The 25,480-nt window shown below is 49.9% G+C and overlaps 2 protein-coding genes across 2 annotated transcripts in view; one reads left to right on the top strand and one right to left on the bottom strand.

The window, feature by feature from the left end:
- ccn6 (cellular communication network factor 6) overlaps positions 1–17,501 on the top strand; it is a 33,505-nt gene extending 16,004 nt beyond the window's left edge. The window contains exons 3-6 of the mRNA XM_030109774.1: positions 5,227–5,503; positions 8,444–8,671; positions 13,970–14,142; positions 17,125–17,501. Of these exons, the coding sequence (XP_029965634.1) occupies positions 5,227–5,503; positions 8,444–8,671; positions 13,970–14,142; positions 17,125–17,406 (960 nt within the window). The 3' untranslated portion in view covers positions 17,407–17,501. The remainder of the gene's footprint in view (positions 1–5,226; positions 5,504–8,443; positions 8,672–13,969; positions 14,143–17,124) is intronic.
- A 318-nt stretch (positions 17,502–17,819) lies between these two features.
- The window catches only part of tube1 (tubulin, epsilon 1), a 42,716-nt gene continuing 35,055 nt past the window's right edge, over positions 17,820–25,480 (bottom strand). The window contains exons 9-12 of the mRNA XM_030110626.1: positions 23,019–23,159; positions 19,856–19,996; positions 19,092–19,266; positions 17,820–18,037 (exon numbers count right to left, since the gene is read on the bottom strand). Of these exons, the coding sequence (XP_029966486.1) occupies positions 17,888–18,037; positions 19,092–19,266; positions 19,856–19,996; positions 23,019–23,159 (607 nt within the window). The 3' untranslated portion in view covers positions 17,820–17,887. The remainder of the gene's footprint in view (positions 18,038–19,091; positions 19,267–19,855; positions 19,997–23,018; positions 23,160–25,480) is intronic.

Below are 25,480 nucleotides of genomic sequence, written 5' to 3'. Positions count from 1 at the left end.
AAAGTTACGCACTATAGCTCTAACTCAAATTTAGTTGACAATATCATCAGAACAATTCACAAAATTAAAACAATGCATTGGGACAGTTATTGCAATGTTTCTGATGGTTTTCTGTATCATTAAATTCAAGTTATATTACTTTTCTGCTTAATTTTCTTTATATAAACATATAATTTAGTTACCATCCACACCAACAACTTTGGCAACTTTTTCCACGCCTCGTCCTTTCTGTGGTTGTCCTTATGAAAAGCATGTGACGGCTCATAAAGTATGTTGTTGTTTTGCACCTCCACAATCACACGCTCCTCCTCCATGGTGAAGTGGGGTGAGACTGAACCGTTGACACCAGGGGGGTATTGCACAAAACCAGGATAAGGGATTAAGCCGGCAAACTGTGGTGATCCTGTGGCGATCTTGTGGTGATCCTGGACAAAGTTAGCCTCAAGTCAGTTGCACAAAAGCTGCCAAGTTTATCCCGGACCAGTCACCATGGTGATGTATCCTCTGCAGCTAGCTGCTCCACAGCAGGCTAACTACCAGGATCAGATTAAGCTGCTGTCAACAATGTGAGAAATGGGCGTGGCTTACAGCATTTCCTTGATTTTTCTACACATTACATCATTTAATCCTCCTGCAGCCAAATCTTACTACTGTAGTCGCTGCATCTGCAGGGTCTGGTTGACTTTAGGATTATTTTGTTGCTCAGATTATATGAAGACCAACATAACTTTCAGCACAGACATTTCAGAATCCTTTCTTTATTAATACAAGTCCTACAATAAAAGGTTCACAATTATTGTAAAGACAATGGAAAAAAACCTTAATGAAACTGGTGCTAAACCACACTGATGTAAAAAATAAATAAGAAATAAAATAAACCAACCCTGAAGCTACACAATGAGTAAAATGAGAAACAAAGGAAAGATAAATGTCTCTCACCACTGAAATGGACACAGTATAACAGACAGCATCATTTTGTCTTAACTGTCTCCTGAAAATAGGAAAATCGTCCTATTTCAGGACTCCAGCTTCAGGAGTGAACGGTCCCACATCATTCTGACTCCACTCTTAAAGGCTAAAATCAGACAGAAATTCATTCTCAGAAGAAACAGATTCATCACTTCATTTGATAACTGCTCTTTGGGCGACACTTAAGTAACTCACCAGACTGCAGAATATTTTCTGTCTGGTTTTCACCTGCTGCAGGTTCTGTTCTGGCCGACAGGTTTGTTCTTCATGACAGATGAGGGATGAAACAGAACACAGCATGAGGACAATTGATTCAATAGAGAACACGACACAGAGTTGAAATTTTCTTAAATAAATATCCTAAATATTGGCAAAATGCTGTTTCCCCCGTGTATTTTCTGTATTTTATTATTATCACTTTTGTATGATCATAATCATGGATCATATGCAGAATTAGGTCATTTTTAGTGTATGATTTGCGCATCACTATTTCACTTTAATAAAGCTGCCGGCCTGCATGCAGTACTTGTTCTCACCATTGAAGCGTGGGGGCGCTATGCCTTAAACGTCACTTAAAGCAGACGTACAGGCTGGAATATATGGAGTGAAATTAATAAGATAAGATAAGATAAGATAAGACTTTATTGATCCCACAAAGGGGAAATTTCACTGTTACAGCAGCCAAAGAAGAAGTACCACAGTTGCAAATAAATATCAATAAATAGAAAAACAAGAACACAAAGTGCAAAAAAGTTTGCAGGCAAGCATTTCACACATTTTGCAGGCAACACCGTGCACGTCCTTAGCACCAGAAACAGGAGGATGGGGCATGCGCCACAGCCCATAAACAGATGGTTGAGTATGCAGACCGGAGGAGGCAAAAGCACATCAAAAACACCACACAGGGGAATTAATACAGCGGCACTGAAGAGTCTGACAGACGCTGGAATAAAGGACCTGCGAAAACGCTCCTTCTTACACCGAGGGTGCACCAGTCTGTTGCTGAAGGAGCTTTTTAACGAGTTCACAGTTTGGTGCAGAGGGTGGGAGGAGTTCCAAGATGGACAGTCGTAGTGGATGTGTTTTGTGTAAAGTCCTCGCTCTGGGGCACCCCCCTTTTTAAGTGAGCCCCCCCGACAGCCGTGGTATAGTCCACACTGCTGCTCATCCCGTGGGAAGTAAGATGCTCTTCCTTGTTCCATTTTCAATCTGTGATTCTGTGATCGATCTCGTGGTCTTCTGAAGAACGCCGTGACGCCACTGATCCTGATGCTCCACGCCTGGCTGGAGGAAGCCGCGTCTTTTCATCCTGGCTCGGCAAACGTGCAACTGATTAATCCGAGAAAACAACGGCAAGGCTTACTCAAGCCGCACATTTTCATTTATCCTGGATGTATTTATCCTTACTTTTGTGCAATACCCCCCAGGTCTGTCTCCACCCTGATTACGTTTTCCAGGGGTGGCGCTTTTCCGTTGTTGAGATGGTTTATTTTATTTTGAAACATCTCCGGATGTTTTATTTTGTGTTTGTGCTCAACTGCCTGTCCCGCACGACATTGTGAATGATGTATCAATTGCTGCGCCGGGGTCCGGCATCTGGCAAAAATAGAAGCTCCGGCAGACGGAGCGGTGCCGCAGGCAGTGGAAGAACCACTTCACGCATTGCTTATAATGGAAACGTATCGGCTCCGCTGCTGCAGCGGAGCGCAGATGGACCGAATACGCATGCAGTGGAACTTGGGCTTTAGATTCCACCAAGGTTCCACCAAACCTTCAATAAAAATAATAATTAAAGCCACAAGCGGCGTCAAAAGGCCCTCGCCCGCTGCTTACCTGACCTGCCTCGTCAAAAAGTGTTTAAGATTTGGTTTGGATTGGAGTCATTATGTAGGAGTGGCAGCCATTTATCATGCACCAAAAAGGGAAAAATTTGACATCAAATTTGCGGCGTTGCCAAGCGGAAACCGTGAACTGAAGATTTATGATTTGGATAACTTTTAATTGTCTACTTGTGTAGATGGTGTCCACCAAATTTCAGCTCTTTTGGAGAAGCGCGATCAAAACGAACATTTTGTACGACGTCATGGAAAACGGTCAAAATGGGAGATTTTTCACTTGGGCCCATTAGAATAACATGGGGAACTTCAGCCATCGCCACTGCAACACCGTTAAAATTACAATATGGTTACCATTTGCTTTTTTGATTGGGACCACATGAAGGAATTATCACCCAAATTTCATTCATTTTTGACAAACTAATAATTTTACACCCCATACAAATTTTATTTTGATTCTGTAGGGGGCGCTGTAATGCCGATTATCAAAATTTCACTGTCAATGTGTCCAGATAGGAAGGGTCATTAAGTGTTTAAGATTTGGTTGAGATTGAATATGTTATGTCCGAATGGCAGCCATTTATCACACTCAAAAAATGGCAAAATTTGACATCAACTTTGCGGCGTTGCCACGCGGAAACCGTGATCTGAAGATTTATGATTTGGATAACTTTTAATTGTCTACTTGTGTAGATGGTGTCCACCAAATTTCAGCTCATTTGGAGAAGCGCGCGATCAAAACGAACATTTTGTACGACGTCCTGGAAAACGCTGACTCAGCATTTATGAAAATTCAATCCCAGCTCGCTGCTTTCCTGCTTTTCTGAGGGTAAGGTCATAATAATATTTTTTGTTTATCCTGACAGGGCGCATGTGTATCCCGAATTTTGTGGCTGTTCGACAAAGACCCCCTCCCATTGACGCAATGCATTTTGGGTGTTGCAGGTGGCGCTGTAGAGCCAATTTTTAAATCCCAATATTGAAACACATATTAAAAAATGTTTTTCGCCGGAAATGAATTTTGTGCAAAATTTGGTGAGTTTTCGAGCATGTTCAGGGGGTCAAATTCCAGTTTAAAGAGCAGAAGAAGAAGAAGAAGAAGACGCTCGACAAGTCATGTTTGTGTGTGAGAGTGTGTGCGTGTTTTTGTGTTTGTACGTGTGTGTGAGTAGATGTCGGTGTGTGTGTGTCTGGACATGTTGGCCTATGTCTGTGTAATAACGGTGCATTTTGTAATAAATGCCCAAAATGTAATAATTTTGTCATTTCATTTTGTAATAAAGCTGCATTTTGTAATAAACTGCCCCAACGCATTATGTAATAAAGTATTAAATTTTGAGAAGGTGCTGTTTCCCCATAAGAGATGACATTCCATGTCCCCAGAGCTAGTCTCTGTGTCTGAGGATCGGTCGCCGGGCACCTTGCAGTCGGCTGCCACCCAATCCGCATTGCACCCGGCCCCCACGGTTCCCTCAGCCGGTGGTGCTTCAGCCGGAGGGTGGGCCCACGTCGCCCCTTCGGGCTGAGCCTGGCCGGGCCTTTGCCCACGTGGCCTGTTGCGAGGCCCAACCCCAGGCCTGGCTCCAGGGAGGACCCAGGCTGCGCCATACCGGGCGACGTCACGGTCCTTGATTTAACGTTTCTCATTGGAGGTTTTAGACCTGCTCTTAGTCTGAGGACCCAGACTCTTAGTCCCAGGACCAGTTTGCTATGGGAGACCCTACCAGAGGCTTAAAGCCCACAACAACATAGTTCCTGGGATCACGCGGGCACTCAAGCTCCTCCACCACCTTGAGGTCGCAGGTCAGGGTTCGTAGTTTCGGTAAAGGTAAAATGATGAAAGGGACACTGGGTTACAGAAGCATGCTTGGTTTATTAGGCTATATTGTAGAAAGTATTGCGACTGAGATGCACTTTTTTTCCCACAACACGGCTCAAAGGCTATCTCAAGCTTCCTGTAACCTTCCAAGTCAATCTAAGTTTATTGTTTGAACAATAAAAACAGGTATTATTACATAATTCACCATGCTATTACATTTTGCAGACAATAAAAAAGTTGCAAGTGCATTTTGTAATGATCTTCTCAAAATGTAATAATTTATTACATAATGCGGCAATATTTATTACAAAATGCCTTGGGGCAGTTTTTTACGAAATGCGGCAGTTTATTACAAAATGCGGCTTTACTACAAAATGAAATGACACAATTATTACATTTTGGGCATTAATTACAAAATGCACCGTTATTACAAAATGCGGCTTAACAGGCTGACTGGACTCATTCTGTTGCTTCCTTTCGCACCAGGGTGGAAACACAGTCCCCGGACTGTTTAACCTGGAGGCCTCCAGACTTGTGCCCTGTCGGTGCCTCTCTGTAGTGTAGAAACATACGTTATAACACTTTCTCCTGTGCCCCCCCCAGTGCTTCAGCAAGGCTCAGAATAATGCACAGCTGATCAATGACAGAGGGAGGGCTGCATCTGAGAGGAGGCAGTTCTGCCAGTGGCCCTGCAAATGCCCCCAGAGACCCCACTGCGCCCCGGGGGTCAGCTCCGTGCTCGACGGCTGCGGCTGTTGCAAGACCTGCGCCCGGCAGATCGGACAGCCGTGCAACGAGAGGGATGTGTGCGACCCGCACAAGGGCATGTACTGCGACTTCTCCCTGGACCAGCCGCGGTTCGAAGTGGGAGTGTGTGCCTGTGAGTCTGTGATACACAGCTGCTTCACTGCTTCTTCATGCTGCCATTACACTTTCAAACCACTTCCTTTATGTACAGATCTGTTAAAGTAAAAAAATCTATGTTTATATATAGGTCACTCCATTACAGCAGCAGATTCCCAAAGTGTGGCGTGCGCACCCCCAGGCGTGCATGAGCTGCTGTCCATGGGTGCACGAGATGAAGAATATAAACACAGTCTGGTGACATATTGCACAATTGCATTGTTGATTTTTCAAGTGAGGTTTTCCATACAATAAAAATTTTCTTTGCAATCCCTTTTATTTTCAATTAAAAAAAAATTATAATTTCTTAGCTTTTGGTAGAAATGTAGAAGACAGCTGTCTTCCTCTGCGCACCGCAGAATATGCCTGCCAACTCGTTCCATTCATTTCTTCGAAAAGGCTTAACTGGCTGAAATCAGCAAAACTGTCACGGGGGACATCGCATAAGAAGTTTAATAGTCACGAAAGAGGAGCAGGACCAAGAGACAGCAAGCATTTGGAGGCAACAGAGACGGAAAGGCTCAGAGAGAAGAAAATGAGCGGGAGGCTGAGGATAAAGGGAGAGGAGGGAAGCGGACGTCAAAAAGGAGGTGATTAGTGGAAAACAGAAATATGATGAACTTTATCTTTTATTTATACTCCAGATTGCCCTCAAAGATGGATCTCAACTCCGTCGCCACCTGCACTCCAAACATGGCAATAGAAGCCAAAAACATTTTTTAAAGCTCAGAAAAGACAAAACCAAATGCAGCTTCATTCATGCAGCGGGTCTACAAGAGACGCTGGACGGGCTTCGTGTCTGCTCGGTTACAGAACAGGGAGAACAGGGCCGCCGCTCAGGAGCTGCAGAGCGGAGTGAATGACTGGAGAGGAGGAGACCAAACAGTGGGGCCTGATTCCTGTGTCCAGTTAGGCTGGGGCTCTGCATCGACGCCATTTCTGAAGATGTCCTGGCTGAAGGAGTTAGATGAGTGAAGCGAACAGTGAGGTTTATTCACCGCACTAGACCAATCTACAGATGTGCCACATCTGGCCTATCTGCTCCCGGATGTCCGCTACCTTTTTGAAGGAATGATGCAGGAGGATTTCTTTGTTCTGTCAGTGCCTTGCTACCTGAACAGCTGGAGAGGAAATCTTCCATATCAGTGATGTTTTTTGAGGACCGACGGGCTGGACTGGGAGCGACGCAGCAAAGTGGATGACGGGGAAACACCCGGGGCTTCTCGCCCCATCAGGAGTCTGTCCATCCATCAGCTGGGGACACTGCAGAGTTCAGGGAGAACCGAGCAGCAGGAACATGCAGATGATCTCCATGCAGCGCTGAACGATGGTGGGAGGGGGGCGGGGCGTCAGCTCAGGGGGGAGCGCAGGAGGTGTGCAGGAAAACAACTCTGGAACCGCTGCATTACAGAATGGAGTGTAAAGGCCTGCATGTGAGCTGACCCCCCTGACCCTGTCTCCCTTCTGACCCCTGACCCTGTCCTCCCTCTGACCCCTGACCCTGTCCTCCCTCTGACCCCTGACCCTGTCCTCCCTCTGACCCCTGTCTCCCTTCTGACCCCTGATCCTGTCTCCCCTCTGACCTCTGACCCTGTCTCCCCTCTGACCTCTGACCCTGTCTCCCCTCTGACCTCTGACCCCTGACCCTGTCCTCCCTCTGACCTCTGACCCTGTCTCCCCTCTGACCCCTGACCCTGTCTCCCCTCTGACCTCTGACCCCTGACCCTGTCTCCCCTCTGACCTCTGACCCTGTCTCCCTTCTGACCCCTGATCCTGTCTCCCCTCTGACCTCTGACCCTGTCTCCCCTCTGACCTCTGACCCTGTCTCCCCTCTGACCCCTGACCCTGTCTCCCCTCTGACCCCTGATCCTGTCTCCCCTCTGACCTCTGACCCTGTCTCCCCTCTGACCCCTGACCCTGTCTCCCCTCTGACCTCTGACCCTGTCTCCCCTCTGACCCCTGATCCTGTCTCCCCTCTGACCTCTGACCCCTGACCCTGTCCTCCCTCTGACCCCTGATCCTGTCTCCCCTCTGACCTCTGACCCTGTCTCCCCTCTGACCCCTGACCCTGTCTCCCCTCTGACCTCTGACCCTGTCTCCCCTCTGACCCCTGATCCTGTCTCCCCTCTGACCTCTGACCCCTGACCCTGTCCTCCCTCTGACCCCTGATCCTGTCTCCCCTCTGACCTCTGATCCTGTCTCCCCTCTGACCTCTGACCCTGTCTCCCCTCTGACCTCTGACCCTGTCTCCCCTCTGACCCCTGATCCTGTCTCCCCTCTGACCTCTGACCCTGTCTCCCCTCTGACCCCTGATCCTGTCTCCCCTCTGACCTCTGACCCTGTCTCCCCTCTGACCCCTGACCCTGTCTTCCCTCTGACCTCTGACCCCTGACCCTGTCCTCCCTCTGACCCCTGATCCTGTCTCCCCTCTGACCCCTGACCCTGTCTCCCCTCTGACCTCTGACCCTGTCTCCCCTCTGACCCCTGATCCTGTCTCCCCTCTGACCTCTGACCCCTGACCCTGTCCTCCCTCTGACCCCTGATCCTGTCTCCCCTCTGACCTCTGACCCTGTCTCCCCTCTGACCCCTGATCCTGTCTCCCCTCTGACCTCTGACCCCTGACCCTGTCCTCCCTCTGACCCCTGATCCTGTCTTCCCTCTGACCTCTGACCCCTGACCCTGTCCTCCCTCTGACCCCTGATCCTGTCTCCCCTCTGACCTCTGACCCTGTCTCCCCTCTGACCCCTGATCCTGTCTCCCCTCTGACCTCTGACCCTGTCTCCCCTCTGACCCCTGACCCTGTCTTCCCTCTGACCTCTGACCCCTGACCCTGTCCTCCCTCTGACCCCTGATCCTGTCTCCCCTCTGACCTCTGACCCTGTCTCCCCTCTGACCCCTGACCCTGTCCCCCCTGCAGACCTGATGGCGGTGGGCTGCGACCTGAGTGGGGTTCACTATGAGAACGGGGAGGCTTTCCAGACGTCGCCCCTCTATAAGTGCACGTGCCTCGCCGGCGCCATCGGCTGCGTCCCCGCCTTCATCCAGAAGCCGGCGGCGCTGCAGGGCCCCGCCCCGCTGAGGGGCAGCGTGCCAGCAGGCCTGCTGGGCCACAACACGCTCCAGCAGCGCTCCAGCTACATGTCAGGTGTGTTCCTGTGACTGGGGAGTGACGGCGTCTCCAAAAAGCAAAGTCATTCAAACAAAACATCATTTTAAAAGTGTCTGGAATGAAATGGACCATTCACCCCAACTGGTGTTTTCAAAATAGTATGAGGAAATGTCTTAATGTGGAAACCGTTGATTTAGAAAATTCAGTCATGTCAGTCAAGTGGAAGCGTCCAGAAAAGTTTTCCTGTCAGAAGCTCGGAGAAAAAAACCTTCAGTTTTAGCTGATCAGTTCAAAGCGACTGCTTCAACTGTACAGAACGGACAAAGGTTCTGAACCAGGTTCTCACTGTGGTTCTCCATGAAACCTTCATAGAGGTTCTCATGGTGGTCCTCATTAAGCCCTTTTCCACAAAAACTGGCTTCCGGGCCGAATCGGGTCCTGCCACCAACTTTGAACAGGTTGAACAGGTTCACCCCAAAAACCCGGGCTTTGGAGGAACCACTTCTGAGCTGGGCCAGCTCAGCCCCAGATCAGGGTCCGGCCACGTGTTGACTACGTCCAACCCTGGGGGGCGGGGCTACGTCTCCTCCAGCAAAACACGGAGTCATCTTTTTTTTTTTTTTTAATCATAAAGCGGCGGCGGAGCAGCATTTAACTTAGTTTAATTTAGCCAAGAAGCGGATTTTAAGAATAAAGCTTTGGTCTGAGGAGACCCGGGGCCTCCTGGTGCTGTGGTCTGCAGCAGAGTTCAGGAGAACCTTGGCGGAGCAGCACAGACCCGGTCTGGATCCAGCGGGAGGTGAAGCAGCTCCTGATGACTCCATATCCTGGTGAGTTTCATTCATAAAGCACCGAGCTGTCAGCCTGCTGTGGATATGAAGCTAGAAATGATCCAAACTCTGAAACGCAGTCATTTGTGTTGATTCTGTTTTATAGAGTTGTTGGGTCGCAGTTCACCAGAGAGTCGCAGCTCAGCAGCCTCGTTAAACTCACCGGTACCGTTCAGCAGTTCACCGGTACCGTCCTGCAGGACTTCTGGATCTGCATCCTTCCAGACCAGACCCGGCCCGGTAAGATTTGTTTGCAGTACCAACTCATGACTGCACAGCACAACATTTGTTAGTTTGCTGATGAATGTAGAAAATATTAAGCTGTTTGTGTTTCTGTGCTTTTATTCAGCAGAACGAAGCGCGGTTCTGACGGCGGTCTGATGGAGCTTTCGGACCTGCAGCAGCTGGAGCAGCCAGCAGGGGGAGCTAAACAACATGAACAGACTGAACTGCTTCCTTTGTATAAATATTATTTATCTTTGGTGTTTTTCCGGTGTGGTGTGAATAAAAGCAGCTGGAATAACAGATGCATATTTTGTGTCATATTTGTTACCATCGCACCATGCAGGTAAAAATAACCTACAGCTGCACAGTAATCTGATTACATGATCTGTCTACATGCGCTACTTACAGAAAAGTAATTCAGCTTTTGGGAGAAGTTTATGAGAAACGTGGAAATTTAATGGCATCATGACAGCAGGGCGCTTAAGGACAAACACACCGTGGTGATTTCCTCACTTCAGTGTATTTAATGAAACGATGGGAACAACAATGACATCATCCCTATGTTCTGTAAACAGAACGCAGAACCTTCAGTCACCAGAAAGATTAAAATCCTCCATCAGATCACAGAAGTACTGAAATCAGTCCCACCTCACAGAAGTTTAGCACAAACTGCTGCTGCTGGAATGTGTCCAGCGGCAGCGTGACAGAGGAACCAGGAGGAACCAGGACCAGGAGGAACCAGGAGGAACCAGGAGGAACCAGGAGGAACCAGGACCAGGAGGGACCAGGAGGAACCAGGACCAGGAGGAACCAGGAGGAACCAGGACCAGGTGGAACCAGGAGGAACCAGGAGGAACCAGGACCAGGAGGAACCAGGAGGAACCAGGACCAGGAGGAACCAGGACCAGGAGGAACCAGGAGGAACCAGGACCAGGAGGAACCAGGAGGAACCAGGAGGAACCAGGAGGAACCAGGACCAGGAGGAACCAGGACCAGGAGGAACCAGGAGGAACCAGGAGGAACCAGGACCAGGAGGAACCAGGAGGAACCAGGACCAGGAGGAACCAGGAGGAACCAGGAGGAACCAGGAGGAACCAGGACCAGGAGGAACCAGGACCAGGAGGAACCAGGAGGAACCAGGACCAGGAGGAACCAGGAGGAACCAGGAGGAACCAGGACCAGGAGGAACCAGGAGGAACCAGGAGTAACCAGGACCAGGAGGAACCAGGAGGAACCAGGAGGAACCAGGAGGAACCAGGAGGAACCAGGAGGAACCAGGACCAGGAGGAACCAGGAGGAACCAGGAGGAACCAGGAGGAACCAGGAGGAACCAGGAGGAACCAGGAGGAACCAGGAGGAACCAGGCAGCAGGAGATCTGCAGCTCAGTCCTGAAGATCATCTAGAAAGAGAAACACAGACATCATCACATATTTACTGAATCTGTTTAGCGGAGACATGACTGCAGAGCGTACTGGGTAGCAGCTAAGCTAACGGTAACAGGTTCACCATTAAGCAATAGAACATCTGATATTTACCTTCATTCTCAAATGCCGTCACTAATGAGATGAGGGTGGGTATGGCTAATAGCTGGATGATGATTGGACAGCTCGCCATGAAAAACAGAAACACTTCATGGGCGTCCTCCATTGTTGTTGTGGTTAACATGTGAGCGGCTGCGTCCACAGTGACGTTCTGACGTTCTGCAATGACGCAGTGACGTAGCTCCACCTCCGCCTCCGTGGTACCCGAGGAGTAGAAAAGCAAAGCCAGTTTTCAGGAGGCCCGGGGCTTGCTTGAACCCTTGTGGCCCAGGCCCCAATTTGGCCCGGGAGCCAGTTTGGTCGAAAAGGGGTAATAGAGGTTCTCATGGTGGTCCTCATAGGGGTGCTCTCAGTGGTCCTCATAGAGGTTCTCATGGTGGTTCTCATAGGGGTGCTCTCAGTGGTCCTCATAGAGGTTCTCATGGTGGTCCTCATAGGGGTGCTCTCAGTGGTCCTCATAGAGGTTCTCATGGTGGTCCTCATAGGGGTGCTCTCAGTGGTCCTCATAGAGGTTCTCATGGTGGTCCTCATAGGGGTGCTCTCAGTGGTCCTCATAGAGGTTCCCATGGTGGTCCTCATAGAGGTGCTGACAGCGGCTGATCCATTGATCTAATGAAACAACCTGGACTCAACGGGTGTAATCGGTTTCTAACTGGGCATCAATCAAAACAGCTGATCCACTGATTGTTTGACGTAACCCGGACCCAGTGGATGCAGGAGGTTTACTGAACCCCGGGCTCCTACCATGTAGAACCAGCTCCCAGTTCTGCTCCTTTCTCTGGTTTCACTGTAATTTCTCTGTGTCACTGATGATTGTTCCTGTGTTCTGTGAGTCTGTGTTCTCTCTGTTTATGAAATGTTTGAGGGGGTACCCAAAAATAACCGGAATTTGGTCATGAAATACTAATAATAATGAGTTCCGACTTCTGGCCGTCAGATGTGCTGCAGGTAAGCCTCGTGCACATCTGTGAGAAATCTGAGCTCCCAGAGTGACACTGACGCCTGTCAGGAGCTATTTATAGCAACAGAGTGCAGAGGAGGTCTGTGATTTTTTCCAAAATGGTGACATTGACTGTGAAGCCAGAGCAGCGCGTAAACATTAAATTCTGCTTTTTGCTGGAAAACCAGCAGCAGAAACACTCAGCTTGTTGCAGCAAGCCTACAGGATGCTGCTCTGGGGAAGACTCAGGTCCAGGAGTGGTCCGGGGGTCTGAGAAGGGCCAGATGTCGGCGCGTCAGGTCCGCTCAGCGTGAAAACAATGCTGAGCTGCTTCTCGGCTGTCCAGGGTCTCGTCCACAGCGAGTCCGTCCCTCCAGGTCAGACTGTAAACCAGGACTACTACAGGAAGTCCTCAGACGCTCCGTGAGGATGTGAGGAGGAAGCAGAGCGTCGTGGCGGAGTGGAGCCGGTTGATCCACCACCACAGAGCGCCAGCGGACACGGCGCTGCGCCTCACGCCGTTTCTGGAGGAGAATGAGATGAATCTCCTCTCCCATCCACCTGATTCTCCAGATGAAGCCTCCAGGGACTTTTTCTTGTCCCCAGGTTGAAGAAGCAGCTGAAGGGACAGCGGTTTGCAGATGTGGAGGAGGGGACAGAAAAATCGCAGCCGGCAAAAAATGGCACAATTACGCACGAGTCTGACGACGCATTGGTGAAGTGGGAGACACGGCTGGAGCGCCGCTCCTCTGAGCCTGGTTCTGCAGGGTTCTCCTCCTCTGAGCCTGGTTCTGCAGGGTTCTCCTCCTCTGGGCCTGGTTCTGCAGGGTCCTCCTCTAGGCCTGGTTCTGCAGGGTTCTCCTCCTCTCAGCCTGGTTCTGCAGGTTCTCCTCTGAGCCTGGTTCTGCAGGGTTCTCCTCTGAGCCTGGTTCTGCAGGGTTCTCCTCCTCTGGGCCTGGTTCTGCAGGGTTCTCCTCCTCTGGGCCTGGTTCTGCAGGGTTCTCCTCCTCTGAGCCTGGTTCTGCAGGGTTCTCCTCTGAGCCTGGTTCTGCAGGTTCTCCTCCTCTGAGCCTGGTTCTGCAGGGTTCTCCTCTGGGCCTGGTTCTGCAGGGTTCTCCTCCTCTGAGCCTGGTTCTGCAGGGTTCTCCTCCTCTGGGCCTGGTTCTGCAGGGTTCTCCTCCTCTGGGCCTGGTTCTGCAGGGTTCTCCTCCTCTGGGCCTGGTTCTGCAGGGTTCTCCTCCTCTGAGCCTGGTTCTGCAGGGTTCTCCTCTGAGCCTGGTTCTGCAGGTTCTCCTCCTCTGAGCCTGGTTCTGCAGGGTTCTCCTCTGGGCCTGGTTCTGCAGGGTTCTCCTCCTCTGAGCCTGGTTCTGCAGGGTTCTCCTCCTCTGGGCCTGGTTCTGCAGGGTTCTCCTCCTCTGGGCCTGGTTCTGCAGGGTTCTCCTCCTCTGGGCCTGGTTCTGCAGGTTCTCCTCCTCTGGGCCTGGTTCTGCAGGTTCTCCTCCTCTGGGCCTGGTTCTGCAGGGTTCTTCCTTTTAAAAGGGAGTTTTTCCTTTCCACAGTTGCTTATGCTGCTCATGTGGATCTGTTGGGTTTGTTTTGTCAAAGTATCTAGAGACAACTATGTTGTAATTGGCACTTCATAAATGAAGCTGAATTGAATGGAGTCTGGCTCAGAGGGAACATGCAGACTCTTTGGCTCTGACTGGCTGGGTAACGCCGGCGGCTGCTGTCTGTTGGCTGCTGTTGACACGGTGCTCTTCAACTGTAACACTGAAGCTTACAGGGATCCTCCTTTAGCCTGGAAGAAGAACTGCCTGGTGCAGACCACCCCGTGGAGCCCATGCTCCGTGACCTGCGGCCTCGGCATCTCCGTGCGCATCAACAACGACAACAACAAGTGCGAGATGAGGAAGGACCGCCGCCTGTGCCTGCTGAGACCCTGCGACAAGACTGTGACGAGCAGCATCAAGGTAACCATGGAGCCCACGCAGTGCTGGGAATTTCCATTTAGAGCAACACGGCTTTCACAAAAAAAACCAGGCTGAGCATGAAAAGACAGCAGACACATCCAAAAAGCTGCTGCTGTGTCCGTGTGTGTATTTGGGGTAGAAACAATATCATGATGACTTTCTGTCAGAACACAGTAAGAACACTGACAGAGCTCTGTCCATTAAACAGTTGAAAAAAAAAAACATCTTCTGAATGTGTTTAAAATGACCAACATTACCCACCTAAATGGAATGTTTCTCACAAGACATCTGCAAAAGACTGAAGACAGCTTCAATCTGGAACAATCTGTTTAATGCATGTAAAACTCAGGAAGTTGGAAAAATTCACAGCAACACGTCGACCCTCCAAAAGTCTTGAATGACCAACATCACTCTTAAAGGCAAAACAGGACCAATGAAGCTTGTCAGCAAAAATAAAGATATGATGGACAAATGAGACTACATTTGAACTTGCTGAGTGATGTAATAAATGCACTGAACCACCATTGATCTTCATCATACACATGAGGAAAAAATTGTACCCTTTGTTTAATGAAAGAAAAATTCACAGTGGTCAGAGAAATAACTTGAAGGTTCAAGGTTCAAAAGATTTATTGTCATATGCACAGTAAAGAAACACGTTCCCTGAACAATGAAATTCTTACTTTGCTGCTCACAATGCCAAGAGCCAAAAAGTAGACAAGTAAAATGATCTCTGCAGCATGCAAAGATGTAAAAATAGATAAAGAAAATAAAATATCTATATAATGAAACAGAAACACTGTAAATATAGGCTAAATATACACATATACAGTAATGTAATAATAAATGTGTGCAGCATGCGAAGATGATTAATATGGGGTGCAACAGATTAACTTAAATAGTAATACAAAGTTATTCATGTGTGCAGATTGTAGGTCAACGCCCATGGGGGGGCTATTGTTCAGTGGTTCAGGAGTCTGATGGCCGTTGGGAAGAAAGGGTTCTTATATCTGGTCGTCCTGCATTTCACACTCCTGTACCACGCACCAGAAGGTACTAGGAGTGTGAATAGTCCATGCTGGGGGTGGGTGGGGCCCCTAATGATGGAGGCAGCTGTCCTGTGGACTCTGGGACGGTGGACGCTCTGCAGAGAGGCTGGAGGAGTCCTGGTGGTCTTTGTGGCAGTCTTCACCGCTCTCTGCAGGCGTTTGCGGTCCTTCACAGTGGAGCTGCCGTACCAAACAGTGATGGACTCAATGATGCAGCTGTCCAAGTTGCTGAGGACTTTGGGCGACGTACCAAATTTCCTCAGCCTCCTCAGGAAGTACAGCGGCTGTTGAGTCTTCTTCACCACCTGTGTTGTGTTGAGAGTCCAGGTGAGGGCGTCACTGATGTGAACCCCAGGTATTTAAAGCTGCTCACTCTCTCCACCTCAAGGTCCCGGATAAACAGTGGCTGATGGGCTCTCCTCTTCTTCCTCACGTCCACTATCATCTCCTTACTCTTGTCTGTGTTGAGAGTGAGGTTGTTGTCTCCACACCATGTCACCAGATTGTCCCCCTCCCTCCTGTAGGCCGCCTCATCACCGCCTGTGATGCGACCAATCACGGCAGTGTCGTCCGCAAACTTCAGGATGATGCTCTCTGGGTGGGAGGCGACGCAGTCGTGGGTGAACAGGGTGTAGAGGATGGGGCTGAGAACGCAGCCCTGCGGGGTCCCGGTGTTGGTGGTAATGCTGGCTGAAGTTCTGTTTCCTATCCTGACAGTCTGGGGCCTGCCAGTCAGGAAGTCCAGCCGGTCACTGAGGGGTGGGTATAGCCCGAGAGATAACAGTTTGTGAGTGAGTTTGTGGGGGATAACTGTGTGGAAGGCGGAGCTGTAGTCAAAGAGTGTCCTGACGTAGGAGTCTTTATTTTCCAGGTGGGAGAGGGAGAGATGGAGGGCGGCGGCGATGGCGTCAGAGGTGGACTGTTGGGCCTACAGGCGTACTGCAGGGGGTCTGTGGTGGCCGGTATGCTGCCCTGAATGTGGGGCAGTGCCACTCTCTCAGAGCACTTCATCATGACTGAAGTGAGAGCTACTGGCCTGCAGCCATTCAGGCAGGAAGGAGGGTTCTTCCTGGGGAGGGCACGGTGGTGGTGGTGGTTTTGTAGCAGGTGGGGACGGTGCATTGACTGAGGGAGAGGCTGAAGATGGAAGTGAAGACATCAGCCCGGCCCGCCCGGGAACACTGTCTGGACCTGGGGTTCTGTGGGGCCTGACCCTCCTCAGGGCTTTGAGCACCTGGGCTGATGAGAAGATTGGCGGGGGAGAAGAGAGTTGAGTGTTCGAGGTCTGCGGTGCTCTGTAGAGCTGGGCTCGGTGGCGTCCTCAAAGCCAGTGTAGAATGCATTGAGGTCATCCGGGAGGTTGTCTGACAATCTGATGGCGGTGGAGCTGGAGCTGGTCCTGAAGTCAGTGATGTGATCCAGACATTGCCACATCCTCCTGGAGTCGGCAGTAGAGTAGAAGCCCTCTGTCTTCACTGTGTTGCCTCTTGGACGCTCTTATGGTCGTTTGCAGTCGGTACTGCGCAGCCTTGTACTCCGTCTCATCGCCAGATCTAAATGCAGCAGAGCGAGCGCAGCAGGTGCAGGACCTCGGTGTTCACCCAGGGCTTCTGGGTGGGGAACTTCCTGACTTGTGTAGTGGGTATGATGTTCGCAACACAAGTGCTAATGTACCCACTGACATGCTCAGCATAGTCATCTATAGTCACAGAAGAGTCCTCCGTCGTAGCTGCAGCTTGAAACACATTCCAGTCCGTGGTGGCAACAGTCCTGCAGAACGCTCAATCTGACCAAAGTAATAAAAAAATTCTATGAAATTTAACTAATGAAAGTCAGACATTGCTTTTCAGCCATGCTTCAACAGAATTATGTAAACAAATAAATGTGTGTATTGTTCTGCATTCGTCCATCAGAGCCTCGTTTCCTCCTGCAGGTGGCAAAGGCTAAGACGTGTCGGCCCAAGTTTCAGGCCAAGAGAGCGGAGAAGCTGACGCTGTCGGGCTGCACCAGCACCAGGAAGTTCAAACCCACGTACTGCGGCACGTGCACGGACGACCGCTGCTGCACACCCAACAAGTCACGCATGATCTCGGTGACCTTCGCCTGCAGGGGAGGCTCCAGCACGCAGTGGAAGATGCAGTGGATCACTTCCTGTGTGTGTCAGAGGAAGTGCAGCGAGCCGGGAGACATGTTCTCTGACCTGCGTCTGCTGTGACACACTCCCATCAGGCCGAGGTCCGCAGAGGAAAACCCAGCTCATCTCAAACTACAACGGGAAAATCAAGAGAGATGGCTTCGGTTGACAGTCGGCAGTGAGTGCCTGAAATATGTCCAGTGTACAACAACAAAACTTCATCCCGACTCAGACTGGCTGCTCGCTCTGCTGTTTGGTCTTTTTCAGGGGTCTATCTTAAACCTCTCAAGGGGCTTTTTTTTTTTTTGTTTTGCCACCTTTCAGGGGTCTTTTTCCACCTTTTTGGAGGTTTTTTTTTTTTTGCCTCTTTCAAGATTCTTTATTTTTTTGGTCCTTGTCTCCGTAACATTCTATCAACTTCTTACAGATATTTTGACACATGAATGCAGTTTAAAATGAAGGAATGAGCCGATCCTTTTCATGTCAAGGTTTAGTTTTCCCCACATAAATTACATGCGAGTTGAAAAGTCTGTACAGAGATCAGGCAGTTTGGTGTGGTGCTTCACGTGGCAATGCCGAGTCTGGACGCGTCGGCCATCTTTGTGCCGTCCAGCCGATCGTACTCTTCTATCAGGGAGTCGAGGGAGGCTGCAGCCTCGGAGAAGGTGCTCTGCTCCATCCCCTCCACCTGCAGGTAGTGATGGAGGTGGGCCTTCAGGAGCACAAAAACAACAAAACTTCATTTCATCAGGATGTGGATTGATTTTCTCCAGACGCTTCACCTCACCTTCCTGTTCCACATGTTAACAGTCGGAGTTGCTGTTGGAAATAAAAGGAAAACTCTTGTTCCTGTCATGCTTTCAATATTGAAAAATATGGTAAATTCAGGTCTAGGTGCTTAAAGCTAGGGTAGACGATGTTGTCCAAAAGCACTTCTTGTCATACGGAGTGAAATGCTCCTCGCCCTCTGGGAGAAGTCAATACGTTATGTGGACGGAAAAAGGTGCAAATATACACGTACAGTACATAGCAAACATTATGCCGGGGTGTACACAATAAGCCGGCAGTTTCTTTCAAAGGGTTTAAATTTCTCACAGATACTGATAGTTTTTAACAGTCTTTTTGTTTTCAGAGTCTTTTAACATTTTTATACAAGAGAGTACAACATTTTTGAAGTGGGTGAATGACGGCTTCTGCCTGCTGTATTTGCATTTATGATTAAAGAATTTTAATTTTAGGATTAGTACATTGATGATAAAAAAATTCCGTCCTTCTTTTCCTGTTTTCTGAAGAAACGAACAAACAAAAAAACACATTTTCCCACCTCAAAGTAAAGTCCTTGTCTACATTATTAATTACAAAGTTACAGAAATCCTTCCAGAAGATCTTGGAGTCGTCACGTCCAAAAGAGCTGTTGAGTTGTTTCAGGCTGATTTCCGCAGAAAGAACAGAAACATCGACGTCCCTTCATATTTAGTCAAGAAGTGGTCAGCAGGAAGCTTCATGTACTGTTGGATCGACCACGATTTCCAGCTGTTGTCAATGAAGCGCCACCTAGCGGCCTGGCATGTTACTGCAACGTTTCGGCCGTTTTGAAAACAGTCGTGTGGACGGTCATAAATACTGAATCAACTCCATCTTTACGGACAAACGTTTTTGGAACTATGAGCGTTTTGTCTTCGTGTGGACGGGGCCACTATATGAAGTGTGATGATCAACTTAAAGGAAGATCTTTTAGATCAGATCTGAGTCCTGAAGAAGAGCACCTTCCTCCTGTAGAGCCTGCAGAAACGCTCTCTCAGCTCCCTGAAGGTGTTCTTCACACAGGTGTTGTTGGCCACAGCCAGCAGGGAGTGGCGGTGGCCCACCGGAGGGACCGAGCACAGCCCCGTCTTCCAGCCCTGCCGATTCCACGGCACGAAGGACAGCGACGGCTCCAGCCTGGACGGAGAGACGACGGGACCAGAGAGGACAGACGGTTTGGATGTGATCAACAAATGCTGATCTTACTGTTGCTTTCACAGAGAAGCACAGAAACACATTCCTGAAGAGAAGTGCAGGACAGCTGCTGCTGGGACATGTCTGGTAATTAAATGTGTCTTCACACGTCTGCTGCTGGGAAACCTGCTCATCCTCCTTTTCACACACCGAGCTGATGGATGAGTCCGTCTTCCTTCAGCTCGGCGACATGACGCACTGAAAGCCGGTGTGTGTGAAGACTCATGAATCAGGCTGCTGCATGGAGGCAGTGTGTGTGTGTGTGTGTACTCGTTATAGGAAAACCTGGCACGATGTGCCTTGTGGGACCTTCTTCCGGTCCTAATGAGGGGAAACAGTGTTTTCTTGACCATGTTGTTACTGAAAAAAGTAAAAGTGCAAAAACCTTTCTTTAGGGTTAGGCTGTGTGTTGGTCTGGGTTAGGGTCAGGGTTAGGGTCAGGGTTAGGAGTCAGACATGAATGGGAGTCAATGGAAGGTCCCCACAAGGATAGAAATACCAACCTGTGTGTGTGTGTGTGTGTGAGTCCCACCTCTCAATGTTCCTGCGCAGGTCGGACACCTGCACGTTGCCTCGGACCATGAGGGCACAGGCCAGGTACAGGCTGCGTCTGGGGTCTGCCCGGATCAGCTGGTGCTCTTTACTGAAGGCGTCACTGAACATCTGATCCAGCCTGGAGGGGGGGTGGGGGGGTAAGCAAGACCATCAGTCTGTCTGTCTTACCGGTGTCTCCTATTCCCTCATCCCGACCGGACTAACAGGAAGTCTCCTCTGGGTCTGGTTCTGCAGAAAGTCCCTCTGGGTCTGGTTCTGCAGGAAGTCCCTCTGGGTCTGGTTCTGCAGGAAGTCCCTCTTGGTCTGGTTCTGCAGAAAGTCTCCTCTGGGTCTGGTTCTACAGGAAGTCTCCTCTGGGTCTGGTTCTACAGGAAGTCTCCTCTGGGTCTGGTTCTGCAGAAAGTCTCCTCTGGGTCTGGTTCTGCAGAAAGTCTCCTCTGGGTCTGGTTCTGCAGAAAGTCTCCTCTGGGTCTGGTTCTGCAGAAAGTCCCTCTGGGTCTGGTTCTGCAGAAAGTCTCCTCTGGGTCTGGTTCTACAGGAAGTCTCCTCTGGTTCTGGTTCTGCAGAAAGTCCCTCTGGGTCTGGTTCTGCAGAAAGTCTCCTCTGGTTCTGGTTCTGCAGAAAGTCTCCTCTGGGTCTGGTTCTACAGGAAGTCTCCTCTGGTTCTGGTTCTGCAGGAAGTCTCCTCTGGGTCTGGTTCTACAGGAAGTCTCCTCTGGGTCTGGTTCTGCAGAAAGTCTCCTCTGGGTCTGGTTCTGCAGAAAGTCCCTCTGGGTCTGGTTCTGCAGAAAGTCCCTCTGGGTCTGGTTCTGCAGAAAGTCCCTCTGGGTCTGGTTCTGCAGAAAGTCTCCTCTGGGTCTGGTTCTGCAGAAAGTCTCCTCTGGGTCTGGTTCTGCAGAAAGTCCCTCTGGGTCTGGTTCTGCAGAAAGTCTCCTCTGGGTCTGGTTCTGCAGAAAGTCTCCTCTGGGTCTGGTTCTACAGGAAGTCTCCTCTGGGTCTGGTTCTACAGGAAGTCTCCTCTGGTTCTGGTTCTGCAGAAAGTCTCCTCTGGGTCTGGTTCTACAGGAAGTCTCCTCTGGGTCTGGTTCTGCAGAAAGTCCCTCTGGGTCTGGTTCTGCAGAAAGTCTCCTCTGGGTCTGGTTCTGCAGAAAGTCCCTCTGGGTCTGGTTCTGCAGAAAGTCTCCTCTGGGTCTGGTTCTGCAGAAAGTCCCTCTGGGTCTGGTTCTGTAGAAAGTCTCCTCTGGGTCTGGTTCTGCAGAAAGTCCCTCTGGGTCTGGTTCTGCAGAAAGTCCCTCTGGGTCTGGTTCTGCAGAAAGTCCCTCTGGGTCTGGTTCTGCAGAAAGTCTCCTCTGGGTCTGGTTCTGCAGAAAGTCCCTCTGGGTCTGGTTCTGTAGAAAGTCTCCTCTGGGTCTGGTTCTGCAGAAAGTCCCTCTGGGTCTGGTTCTGCAGAAAGTCTCCTCTGGGTCTGGTTCTGTAGAAAGTCCCTCTGGGTCTGGTTCTGCAGGAAGTCCCTCTGGGTCTGGTTCTACAGGAAGTCTCCTCTGGGTCTGGTTCTACAGGAAGTCTCCTCTGGTTCTGGTTCTGCAGAAAGTCTCCTCTGGGTCTGGTTCTACAGGAAGTCTCCTCTGGGTCTGGTTCTGCAGAAAGTCCCTCTGGGTCTGGTTCTGCAGAAAGTCTCCTCTGGGTCTGGTTCTGCAGAAAGTCCCTCTGGGTCTGGTTCTGCAGAAAGTCTCCTCTGGGTCTGGTTCTGTAGAAAGTCTCCTCTGGGTCTGGTTCTGCAGAAAGTCCCTCTGGGTCTGGTTCTGCAGAAAGTCTCCTCTGGTTCTGGTTCTGCAGAAAGTCTCCTCTGGGTCTGGTTCTGCAGAAAGTCCCTCTGGGTCTGGTTCTGCAGAAAGTCTCCTCTGGTTCTGGTTCTGCAGAAAGTCTCCTCTGGGTCTGGTTCTACAGGAAGTCTCCTCTGGGTCTGGTTCTACAGGAAGTCTCCTCTGGGTCTGGTTCTGCAGAAAGTCCCTCTGGGTCTGGTTCTGCAGAAAGTCCCTCTGGGTCTGGTTCTGCAGAAAGTCCCTCTGGGTCTGGTTCTGCAGAAAGTCCCTCTGGGTCTGGTTCTGCAGAAAGTCCCTCTGGGTCTGGTTCTGCAGAAAGTCTCCTCTGGTTCTGGTTCTGCAGAAAGTCCCTCTGGGTCTGGTTCTACAGAAAGTCTCCTCTGGGTCTGGTTCTGCAGAAAGTCCCTCTGGGTCTGGTTCTACAGGAAGTCTCCTCTGGGTCTGGTTCTGCAGAAAGTCCCTCTGGGTCTGGTTCTGCAGAAAGTCCCTCTGGGTCTGGTTCTGTAGAAAGTCTCCTCTGGGTCTGGTTCTGCAGAAAGTCCTTCTGGGTCTGGTTCTGTAGAAAGTCTCCTCTGGGTCTGGTTCTGCAGAAAGTCTCTTCTGGGTCTGGTTCTGTAGAAAGTCTCCTCTGGGTCTGGTTCTACAGGAAGTCTCCTCTGGGTCTGGTTCTGCAGAAAGTCCCTCTGGGTCTGGTTCTGCAGACCGTTGTGAACAAACAGAATGGACAACCTCTCAAATGGCCCAGTTCACTGGTGTTTTTTCAATCCGACTGAAAACAATGGTGTTAAACTCATCTGTGTACATGGACGGAGTTCAAAGCGAACCCCGATCAGTCCTGGTTCTCCAGGGTCCTGGTGAAGTGGACTATACGGTGTCCTGTGACATGAGGACAGAGTCTCTGGCTGAACTTCCAGGTCTTCTCTGCAGCAGCAGTCCTCAGAGTTTTATCTGATCAATAATGTCCCATCGTCTCCATGAGACGCTGCTCAGAGAGCTCCTCCCCCGCCGGAGCCCCGCCCCGCCCAGCGCCACGTGTTGAGCACCGGGGCTCCGCTCTACCTGCCGATGTTTCAGATTAACTGGTATAGCTCGTACAATCGGCTCTGAAATACAATCCTCTCTGAGTGAAGCGTGTGTGTTTATATGAACCTTTACAATCCACTTCCCCTACAATCAGATTATGTGCATATATGGCCATGTAAAGGTGGCCAGCGTTAGCTCGTCATGGTAGAAGTAGGCTGTACCCAGGCGACCTGGTGAGCAGCTGCTCCTGCTCCATGTGTCCACAGGAAAAGAAAGAAAGGTGTCTACAGAGACCTCCTGCTGGGGACGCTCACGTCCGCCAGCGTGCACAGCGGCGTCAGACTGGGAACCAGGAAGTGCAGGCGAGGGAATGGCACCAGGTTCATGGCGATCTCGTTCAGGTCCATGTTGAGGGAGCCTTCAAAACGAGCCGAACTGCAATGAGAAGAGCAGGAGAGGAAAGCTGGAGGGGCTTCAGAGATGTTTCAGTCTGCACTCATTTACACACTGAAGGTTTCTGCTGCAGCACAACACTTATTGTAGAGACAATCTTCATTTTAAAATAAAAGCAGTATTCCTGTTTCGTGTCTTTCAATAGTTCAGTTGTGCTTGAAGAGTTGAGACACATCAAGCCAGAGGTCTGAGGTCTGGACTCACCTTCAACATAAAGACACACCGCTCAAGTTTACAAACCGAGCTCATGATATTTCATGGAGAGAATAGTGCTCATTTAAAACATTTCAGTTATTTGAGCCATTTAAAAGTGTCTGAACCTTTGCAGCCATATTTAGTTTGAACTCTGTATCTCGTGTTCATTTCATCTTGTTGTCTTAACATGAAAAGCCGCCGGCCCCGCCGGGTTGGACTCCATCTGAAGGAAGCTGCTCATGCATGTCTGTCCGCTGAAGCCTCACATGCATGATTCACAGGACGTGGTGGAGCTCACCACCTCCGGAGTGCTGATGCCCACAGTTACGGTTCCTCTTCCGTTAGGGGAGACCCCCACATCTCTGGTGGTCACGCTGCAAAAACTCCAAATCCTAACTCATGTTCTGTCCTCATTTCTAGTCACAGTGTCTCATCCCACTTGACTGAAGAGAAATTCACCCATCAAAACATACAGTGGCTAAAATTATGATTGGACACAAATTTTTCTGAGGAAACACATTTGTAAAGGTGTTACTGACTCGAAATTTTCACCAGATGTTGGTAAAGAGACACGCAATCCACATGTGAAAAAAAAAAAAAAATCAAACTGTTACTGTCCAAACATTAAAGCAGAAACTATGCAAGATTTCCTTTAGTGCTCCCCCTACTGGTCTCCTGTGAAAGCTCACTGTCATAAATGTTCTCCGCATCTCCGCATCCAGGGTTGTAAGCTTCATGCTCCCCACGTCTGCGTCCTCTCTAGAGCGTCCGTGCACGCTTTCTCCCATGCTGCATTTTGGCCTCATGCCTTCCACGCACGCGCACTGATCCACACCTCCACACGGAGCTTTTCTGGCACTCCGGACTGTTTACCTGCTGTTTCATTACAGATTATTTATAGAAAATGAAGCATGTACATGGTCAGTCTGTTATCATGCTTATTTATGCATTGCACAGAAGGTTCCCCCGTTGAAGTTAGCACATGTGCAGGCCCGTGTGAATGATCCAGAGGTTCCTGGGAGAAAATCATGTAGTCAGATGACACCAAAATGGAACTTTTTGGTGTAAACTCCACTCGTCGTGTGTGGAGGAGAGAGAAGGATGAGTACAATCCCAAGAACACCTTCACTACTGTGAAGTATGGGGGTGGAGACATCCAGTGGTGGGCGCAGTCTGCTAATCAGCTAACCGCTAATTAGCGAAGCTAACATTTACATTAGCGGATTAGCTGTTCAGCTAACTTTGAAAAACATTAGTGGATTAATTCGCTTCCGCTAAATTTAGCGACTCTGGTTTCCGAGGGCACTTGAACGCCTCTCGTACGTGCTTCCACTACGGTGCAAAGTAATGAAAAGTCGCTTCCCTGTGGTTAAAAAACGCCGAAAATGGTTTCGAAAAACATGGATTTTGTAATGCATATAACTCCTGATCCGTTTGTCCGATTGAAACGATTCAAAAACTGTTAGAAAGCCCCGGAACTCAAGATTCTGGGGGTATTTCAATGACTCGCGTACATGCTTGCGTCATGGCGCGACATCAACAAATAATCCCCTACGCGCTCTCGGAGAAAATAGAGAGGAGCAGAGCAGGCGCGCTGCAGAGCGCGAGCTGCTCCCTGCGCCTATGAGCCGTCAGACAGGTTAACGGGCGCCGAGCCGAAAGTCGGTGCGCGGCACGACGCGTCCTGTGTGAACCAGGCGTTAGCGGTTAGTGGTTATTGTTAGCTTCAGCTAAATGTTTTAGCAGTTTATCGGTTTAGAGTTATCAAAGCTAACTTTGATAACGCTGTGTCTGGCTGTAGTGTGTCTGTGTCCAGTGTCCAGAGGAGCTGGAGGAAGTGTCTGGGGACAGGGAAGTCTGGGCATCCCTGCTGAGACTGCTGCCCCCGCGACCCGGCCCCGGATAAGCGGTAGAAAATGGATGGATGGACTTTTCAGTTACAGCCAGACACAGAAACACTACAGCCAGACACAGACACACTACAGCCAGACACAGACACACTACAGCCAGACACAGAAACACTACAGCCAGACACAGACACACTACAGCCAGACACAGACACACTACAGCCAGACACAGAAACACTACAGCCAGACACAGAAACACTA

Source organism: Salarias fasciatus, chromosome 15, assembly GCF_902148845.1.
Source record: "Salarias fasciatus chromosome 15, fSalaFa1.1, whole genome shotgun sequence".
Taxonomy (NCBI): domain Eukaryota; kingdom Metazoa; phylum Chordata; class Actinopteri; order Blenniiformes; family Blenniidae; genus Salarias; species Salarias fasciatus.
Note: the sequence above shows the minus strand (reverse complement) of the source record. Positions and strands in the feature narration are given on the sequence as shown.